The 9,175-nt window shown below is 37.8% G+C and overlaps 1 protein-coding gene across 1 annotated transcript in view; it reads left to right on the forward strand.

The window, feature by feature from the left end:
- FBXW7 (F-box and WD repeat domain containing 7) overlaps positions 1-5,249 on the forward strand; it is a 219,414-nt gene extending 214,165 nt beyond the window's left edge. The window contains exons 11-13 of the mRNA XM_081813110.1: positions 4-33; positions 2,041-2,251; positions 3,310-5,249. Of these exons, the coding sequence (XP_081669236.1) occupies positions 4-33; positions 2,041-2,251; positions 3,310-3,578 (510 nt within the window). The 3' untranslated portion in view covers positions 3,579-5,249. The remainder of the gene's footprint in view (positions 1-3; positions 34-2,040; positions 2,252-3,309) is intronic.
- Positions 5,250-9,175: the final 3,926 nt, after the last annotated feature.

Raw genomic sequence — 9,175 nt, forward strand, 5'->3', positions numbered from 1 at the left:
CAGGGGCATACTAATAGAGTCTATTCATTACAGGTAAGAGATCATATCTCTCCTATCCCTTAGATGCTTTACTGATGAATCATGAGATTGTTTTACTCAGATAATCACTGTCAAATTGCTGATTCAATACAATCCAAAAAAGACAAATCAGATTATCCTGTTGTTTACATATGCTTTAAAATTGGCATGAAGAAAGCATAAATTTTTAACTGATTTAAATAATTTGTTTCAGTTTTTCTGTGATCTGTTGTTCCTCTAAAATACAAATATTTGTCTTGGAACCTGAAACTTTGGAGCCCCAAGTTTTACTATATTAATTAATGGGTAGATAGTCTCATAGGAAAATAACCTGGATTTTAATAAACTCCTTAGCAGAGGATTAATTTGGCCAAAAACTGCCCCTTTGCCTTGATAGCTGAAAGTTGATGGACCATGTAATTGTGATCCATTCCCATTCAAAGTGGAAGCAGAGCCTTTCTCCATCAGACTGCTCTACCATCAAAGGGCTACTGATTTGTAGTCAAAGTAAATTTGACTAACCTGATTTTTTTTGTTTACATTTGAACATGATATTCTTGAGTGAGTTGTCATATTTTTGAAATTGATAGCTAGATTAATAGCAAATTTAGAAAATGGGTCTTGTTTTATTTTCTGAAAGCATTTTCAAGTTGAAAATTTTTCCATTACTTATACAGTTTATTTACCAGTTACTGCCCATTAGTGATCCGCAGATTAGTACGTAGTCCCAGTGCTGACAGTTCTCTGTTCTTGGAATATTTGGCTCTTAATTTGTGGAATACTGTCTATGTCACAAAATATTGATATATAATAAAGATATATTAACTTAGAAAAGGTTATGAATTTGGAGGAGAGGGAATTGGCTGAAGTTGTTTTTATGTTTTGTGATATGTTCAGAACCCTGACGAATATAATATTCTCATTTAAGTAAACCATTAGATTGAGAAAAGAGGTAGCAATACTATTCTAGATCTTCTAGGAATTGATATCTATTGACTTTTAGTATAGCTGGGAAGCTGGAGAAGAGGTGCTATATAGCTTGCTTTTGTTATCAAAATGCCACTTCTTGTAATTCCAGATGTAATTATCTATTGGTGCATTTCCTAATTAGCAGTTGGTTCTTGTAAATGAAATTTTTATTTTACATACAGTTTTTAATGGAACTTTTATTTTATTTTTTAAGATTTTATTTATTTATTTGACAGAGAGAGAGAGAGATCACAAGTAGGCAGGCAGGCAGAGGGATAGAGAGAAGCAGGCTCCCTGCTGAGCACGGAGCCTGATGCAGGGCTCGATCCCAGGACGCTGGGATCATGACATGAGCCGAAGGCAGCCGCTTAACGAACTGAGCCACCCAGGCGCCCCTGGAACTTACGTTTAAACATCTCATGAGAGTTATCTCTAGTCTTTTCATGCCTTAGGTGTGTTAATAAACACACAAGCTATGTCAGTATTTTCAACTTTCTGTTGGGAAGTAAGATTCAAATGGCAATCCTTATTGAATGATCCATGATATTTAGCTGATCATCTTTGGCCAGATGATCTGAAACTAACGTGTTCATTTTAGGTGTTTTGTTTTCTTTTAATTGTTTCTGCATCTAGTTTGAAGCCACCGGCCATAAAAAATTAGCAATTCTGGGGGTACCTGGGTGGCTCAGTTGGTTGAGCATCTGACTCTTGGTTTCTGCTTGGGTCATGATCTCAGGGTTGTGGAATCGAGCCCTGCGTTGGGCTCCATGCTCGGCAGGGAGTCAGCTTGGGATTCTCTCCCTCCTCTCCCTCTGCCCTTCCATCCTGCTCTAAAATAAATAAATCTTTTTTTTAAATTAGCAATTCTGATAGAAGCTTCTGAGAACATACACTATAGATTTGCTTGATTACCTGCACTTTATCCTGTTACCTCATTTTATTCCTGGCATTACCTCTTTCCCATGCTTTATTTTTCTCCCCTGTAGGATTAAGGTCAATAAATAATATCAAGAATATCTGCACTTCTAGTCTAATAAGCTGTGTCTGTTGTAGTTTGATGGCATCCATGTGGTGAGTGGATCTCTTGATACATCAATCCGAGTGTGGGATGTGGAGACGGGGAATTGCATTCACACGTTAACAGGACACCAATCGTTAACAAGTGGAATGGAACTCAAAGACAATATTCTTGTCTCTGGGAATGCAGATTCTACAGTTAAAATCTGGGATATCAAAACAGGACAGTGTTTACAAACATTGCAAGGTAAGTCTTGGCTACTCAGCTTTAGTTGTGTTCATTAAAAATGGGATTGTTAGTCAAAAGAGAAATACAGAGCTTTTATGTCACAAAAAGCTCATTAACCTCATACAAAATGAAAATGCTTATTTTGGATAAGTTTCTGAGCATTTTCACTCTGACTTGACAGAACTAGGCTACCCTTGAGAAATTGTTTTAAATTGTGTTTTTAATATAAAATTGTTTAATCACTTCCTACATGTACAGGTAATTCGACCTAATCTTAAAGAACAATGCGAGGAAAGATCTTGGCCATATCATAGAAGCAAAAGACTCTTTTTTTTTTTTTTTTTGAATTTGTAGTCCAATTCTAAATTAAAGAGCTACCTTACTGGGGTAAAAAGAACATCTCTAATCTGATAGAAAATTGATTTGGCCTCAACTTAGACCCTTTAACCATCTGCTTAACTAGGATGGAAGGAATAATAGCACCCAGTAAAATGAAGAAAGAAACATGTGAAAGCCACTAATATTAAATGAGGCACAGCAGTGTTAACATTTTATGTCATGATTAACTTCTTTTTATTGGTCATAGCCCTAAAAACTGTTTTTTCGTTGAGGCCATTTGGTGGGCTGTACTGCAACTTTTTACTCATTGGTTGTGTCTGTTCCTCAGAGTTTTGGAATTGTGGTCATTTCAGCCTTCGCCTTTGAGTGGTCAGTTCCAAGTGGTAAGGGTGGTAGATTTCGTGCCCATTCGTCCATCAGCAGAACACATGAAGCTGAGCTATCTACATCACCACTAAGAAAGCTCTTATTTGCACAGGCGGAAAACAAAACATGTGCCTGGTAGCTAACCAAGCTTCGTGGAAGACAGAACTCTTGAAAGTTAATGTTTCAGTTACAAATAACTACCAGATTTTCTTGCAATCCTGCTGATCCTAAAATACTCACAGATTCTAAATATGCAGCATTTTAAATATTTCATTTATTGTATGTTCTAATGTAGAAGGGTACAATTACAGTGTAACTTACCCATACCCATGATTTCTAACCAGTAATTTAATTCCTTTGGTTTTGCCTAGGTCCTAACAAGCATCAGAGTGCTGTGACCTGTTTACAGTTCAACAAGAACTTTGTAATTACCAGCTCAGATGATGGAACTGTAAAACTATGGGACTTGAAAACGGGTGAATTTATTCGAAACCTAGTCACATTGGAGAGTGGGGGGAGTGGGGGAGTCGTGTGGCGGATCAGAGCCTCAAACACAAAGCTGGTGTGTGCAGTTGGGAGTCGGAATGGGACTGAGGAAACCAAGCTGCTGGTGCTGGACTTTGATGTGGACATGAAGTGAAGAGCAGAAAAGAAATTTGTCCAAATGTGTAGACGATATACTCCCTGCCCTTCCCCCTGAAAAACAAACAAAAAACAAAAACAACAGAAGAAAAAAGCAAAAAAAAAAAAAAAAAAAAAGGAAAAAAGAAAAGAGAAAAAAAAATCCCTTGTTCTCAGTGGTGCAGGATGTTGGCTTGGGGCAACAGAGTGAAAAGATCTACAGACAAGAAGGAAAAGAGGAAGACATGACAAACCGTAACTGACAAGAGAGGCGTCTGCTGTCTCATCACATAAAAGGCTTCACTTTTGACTGAGGGCAGCTTTGCAAAATGAGACTTTCTAAATCAAACCAGGTGCAATTATTTCTTTATTTTCTTCTCCAGTGGTCACTGGGCAGTGTTAACGATGAAGCTTCGTTACAGATTCTGTTAGCCTGGCCTTTTACCACTGAGACCTAGGAAGGGGCTGCAATAACACCCAAACAAGGACTGGCTGACTTTCTCAGTAGAGAGCATCTGCAACAAAAAGTCATTTTTCTGGAGTGGAAAAGCTAAAAAAGAAAAAAAAGAAAAAAAATTACTGTGAATTGTTTTTGTACAGTTATCATGAAAAGCTTTTTTTTTTTTTTTTGCCAACCATTGCCAATGTCAATCAATCACAGTATTAGCCTCTGTTAATCTATTTACTGTCGCTTCCACATACACTCTTCAATGCATATGTTGCTCAAAGGTGGCAAGTTGTCCTGGGTTCCGTGAGTCCTGAGATGGATTTAATTCTTGATGCTGGTGCTAGAAGTAGGTCTTCAAATATGGGATTGTTGTCCCACCCCTGTACTGTACTCCCAGTGGCCAAACTTATTTATGCTGCTAAATGAAAGAAAGAAAAAAGCAAATTATTTTTTTTTATTTTTTTTCTGCTGTGACGTTTTAGTCCCAGACTGAATTCCAAATTTGCTCTAGTTTGGTTACAGAAAAAAGACTTTTTGCCACTGAAACTTGAACCATCTGTGCCTCTAAGAGGCTGAGAATGGGAGAGTTTCAGATAATAAAGAGTGAAGTTTGCCTGCAAGTAAAGAATTGAGAGTGTGTGCAAAGCTTATTTTCTTTTATCTGGGCAAAAATTAAAACACATTCCTTGGAACAGAGAGCTATTGCCGTCTGTTCTGTGGAGAAACTTTTCTTTTTGAGGGCTGTGGTGAATGGATGAACGTACATAATAAAACTGACAAAATATTTTAAAAATATATAAAACAAAATAAAGTTGCTGGTCAGTCTTAGTGTTTTACAGTATTTGGGAAAACAACTGTTACAGTTTTATTGCTCTGAGAAACTGACAAAGCAGAAACTACTCAGTTTTTGTAGTAAAGGCGTCACATGCAAACAAACGAAATGAATGAAAAAGTCAAATGGTTTGCCTCATTCTCCAAGAGCCACAACTCAAGCTGAACTGTGAAAGTGGTTTAACACTGTATCCTAGGTGATCTTTTTTTCCTCCTCCTGTTTATTTTTTTTTTGTTTTATTTATAGTCTGATTTAAAACAATCAGATTCAAGTTGGTTAATTTTAGTTATGTAACAACCTGACATGATGGAGGAAAACAACCTTTAAAGGGATTGTGTCTATGGTTTGATTCACTTAGAAATTTTATTTTCTTATAACTTAAGTGCAATAAAATGTGTTTTTTCATGTTAGTATGCCTGTTTCTTCCACTGAAGTAAATAATACTTCATTATAAATATTTAGGGTTTGTCTCTAATATTTAAGATATCAAAGTCTTGGTTTCTTTGCATTCCTTGTAGTGTTGACATAGAGATAAATACTTCCTGTTTCATACAGCTGAAGTTTCAAACAGCAGGCCTGTTTCATGCAGCTAAAGTAAGAATAATGTGCCTAGAATGTAAATTTGGTTTATTGCCTTAGACTATAAAGGAGGACACTCCACTGTGCCTATCCCTATATAACATTGGATGTATAAATATGAAAGCTGGGCCCCTCAAAGAGTCACAAAACTTTTGTGATGGCTACAACTGGAATTCCTATTTTAAAAAAAAAAGTTCATTTTTAAAATCTGACTACATATTGAGTACTTACCAGGAACGTTCTGTGCGTTATCTCTGAAGCCCCACCCTCCCTGAAAGGAGCTACTGTTCTCTCCTTTAAAGGTGAGGGTGGAACTGGCTCAGACTGGTTAGGTGATTTGTCAGAAGTCAGATAACTAACTAGCAGAGAGCCAGCATTCACACCCATGCTCTTCAAGAAGAAAGAGACCTAGAATTTTGACAGACTTTCCAAAAGCAGAGTTTTGGAAAAAGTAAGTCATTCTGGTGGTACTTTCAGGCTCTTCTGTTGCTCTTTTAGTCAATAAATCTGATATTTTATAATATGAGTGAAAATAGCAGGTTCTGTCTCGCACTCACCTCGTCTATATAACATTTTATTTAATCCCTACATTTAGTCACCAGGCCATAGATGAAAATCTAAAACTTAATAAAAACAGATGCTGCTTAGAGAATACATTTCTCACAATCATAAAGTGTGTGTTCTTTACTCCTAGAGCAGCAATTCTTGGGCCTCAAGTTCCAAGAGCTACTAAAGCTGAACATCAGGGAGTGGGGCCCAAGAATCTGCATTTAAACTAGCTCGCCTGGCGGGTCATGTTCAACAACTTAGAGCCACTGCCTTAGATCCCTACCATTGCCCATTTGGTTTATTATTCCCCAGCACATTACAGGCACAGAACCATCAGGGAGAAGTGACAGGTTAAAGGAAAAGACAGAAAAACCACATGGCTAAACACAGGCAAAAATCACTTCAGGTCTTGAGTGCAGGGACGAGCAGCCCTGCCTGCTTTAGGATAAACCAGGGCATAGCCCAGAGCCATTACTACTGTTCATCGACAGCCCTGAATGATCAAGAAGTTGTAATTCTATTTGGTAATCTTGAAACTGCTTGATTTTTCATAATACAAATGTGGCTTACCTGTAATATAATTAAAGAAAAACATCATCTTTAAAAAAATGTACATTATAGAATAAAATTGAGCTCACAGGATTTGCAGACAAATAGGTGGGAATTCAAATCCCAGTTTTGTAGTACTGTCTAGTTACGGGAATTTCATCAGATTTCTTGACCTCCTGTTTCCTCATCTTTTAGTATGTAGACAATACCCACCTGCTAAGGTTATTGGAGGGATGAAGAGAATTGTTACAAAGCATGTAACACACCAGTGGCACTTCAATTTCAATAAATGGTAGCTACTGTTAAAACTTTAGGAAAAGAGACCCAGATAATTGTAACTTTCTATATTTGGGAACAATTGAATGTGTTCATGACTCATTCAGGTACATAATAAAAATAGCATTTCTCTACATAGAGCAATTTACGTTTTTTTAAGTGGAGTCACCTAGATTTCTCATTGGAGTCCTACCGAAACCCTGTGGAGGTAGACTGGTATGGAGCACCTCAGTGATTTTGTACACACTTCGGTGTTCATTAAATATCATTTTATGAGTAAATGAATAATCTTTCTTGCAGTGGACCTGTTCCTGCAAGGGAATATGCTAACCTTGTTCTATAGGAATTAAATTGTCAGCGTGGTAAGAAAGGTTGCAAAGGGAACCCTGCTTTATGGCCTCCTCAGTGAAGAAGTTCACCACCTTCTGTAACTGAATTTTTAAATCTTCACACCAGAATACAGGCAGTTCCCACATTTAGGTGTTACAAGTTCCTAAAGATCAAACACTGCCTGAAACTAAAGCTAAAATTAGGACACAGAAGAAAACCCATAAAGGCCCATAAGAGGTGCTCAGTAAGTACTTGTTGAATTGAGCAAAGGGAGCTTACTGTCTTTTATTATTATTGGAATTGTTTATAATTTTGGTGTTTTAAAACTCCCTTGCTGAGATTTCAGTAACTGCAGCTATTTCATGAATCGGCAACAGCCAATGCATACCACATGGTTAAGTACATGTTCCAGCCTACTGTTTTGTTTAATTTTAAAAAGTAATTGACATTCAATTATATGTACTGTTTTTAAGCCACTTTTTCTATAGCCTTTGAGCTAATCTATTAGAAAGTCTCCTTTCTGTTTATCCGAATCCCTCAGAAGCTACAATCAAACACCAAAAATGACTGCTTTTCTCTCTCCGGAGTGAAACAGGAAATCAAGGGCAGCCTCCCCAGCCCCAGGCTGTGCCTTGCTTTTGGTACTCTTCTCCCTCACACACTCACTGCACTTGGCCAAACAAAGATGCAGAGGTAGAGGAGAGCAGACACCTGGAAGGAGCCTCCAGACTCCATCCTGGCTCCTGTAACTCCTCCCATTCCAGACTGCAATCTGGTAGCAGCAGGTCTGCGTGGCGGGAGTGGCTCATGTTAACATTTTTTCCTGAATCCTCTCAGACACAGCTTTATTCATTTTCCTTCTATTAGCCATCATCCGCCCCCGATAAAAATCAGTTCGGATTATAACCTGTACTCCGTCAGATTCATCAGCCAGTAAAGGATTCACCTTTGTGCCTTACAGCAACTCTAGGAGAACCTCCTGTTTGTAGAGCCAGTCTGCTGATAGAAAACGGGGTTTAGTGTTGCTGATGAATTAATTTGAATAAATGCTTCTGGCGCAAGTGGTTTTATGTTCCCTGCCTTACTGCGTTTTGAAGATTACACACACACACACACACACGAATATATTGGAACCTCCGAATAATCATGTTCTCATTCATAACATCATTTCCCATAAGCCTTTTCCCTCTTCGTCCATGAAAAAAAAGAATGGGCCATATAAAGGGAAGGTGTTGGTAGCTAAGAGATTTCCTAAGTCTTTTCCAGGATAGATCAGTGGCTGGAGAGGATGTGTGTGTGTTCACACAATGTTCCTGGAGTCCTGCATTAAGCAGCCGTATGGTAATTTGAAAAGTTGATGCCTAATTTTTGATGTTGGCATTTTCTCCTGCCCCGGGACATGGATTTTGAGTTAGACTCAAAGTGGTTGCACCCAGTTCCCTTTTATTGGGAACGCCTAGTCATTGATTTGAATTACAAACAAAAATAACATGGCATCATTCACTAGCCAATGTGTTTCATTATCCATTCAGTTAATACTAGTGGTGCCCAAATGAGTGAGGGTCTCGCCAGCTTCGTCTTTCTGCCACCTCTTTCTAGGTGGAGGAGACCAAAAAATATAAAAAGTAATTTCAAAGGTTCTTCAGGGAAAGGGAACACCAAAAACTGAAAGGACTCAAAATGTACCTTTCCCAAAGTATAAAGTATAAATAAATTCTCAATCCAGTTCCTAGGAAGACTCATTGCTGAGACGAAAGCCTGGCAACGTCCTGATTTGCAATTGAGTATAAAAATAGCAGAGTTTCTATTTCAGATGATCTGATTCTCCCCAGGATTTTTAAGGACAAGGAACCACTGAGTGGACGTTTCGACATTTCATTCCTTGCTTTGAAAAATCTAGCGTGGCAAAAACCTATGAAAGCTATTTATCTTTGGGTGTTGTTTTGCTTTAGCAGTTATGGTCTGCAAAAGAAAAATTATGTTGAAATCACACTTGCAAATCAAAGGTTCAAATATAATAGACCACAAAAATATATTGCCAATTTACCTTTTT

The sequence above is a fragment of the Leptonychotes weddellii genome, chromosome 2, assembly GCF_054177405.1.
Source record: "Leptonychotes weddellii isolate Sample4059 chromosome 2, ASM5417740v2, whole genome shotgun sequence".
Lineage (NCBI taxonomy): Eukaryota > Metazoa > Chordata > Mammalia > Carnivora > Phocidae > Leptonychotes > Leptonychotes weddellii.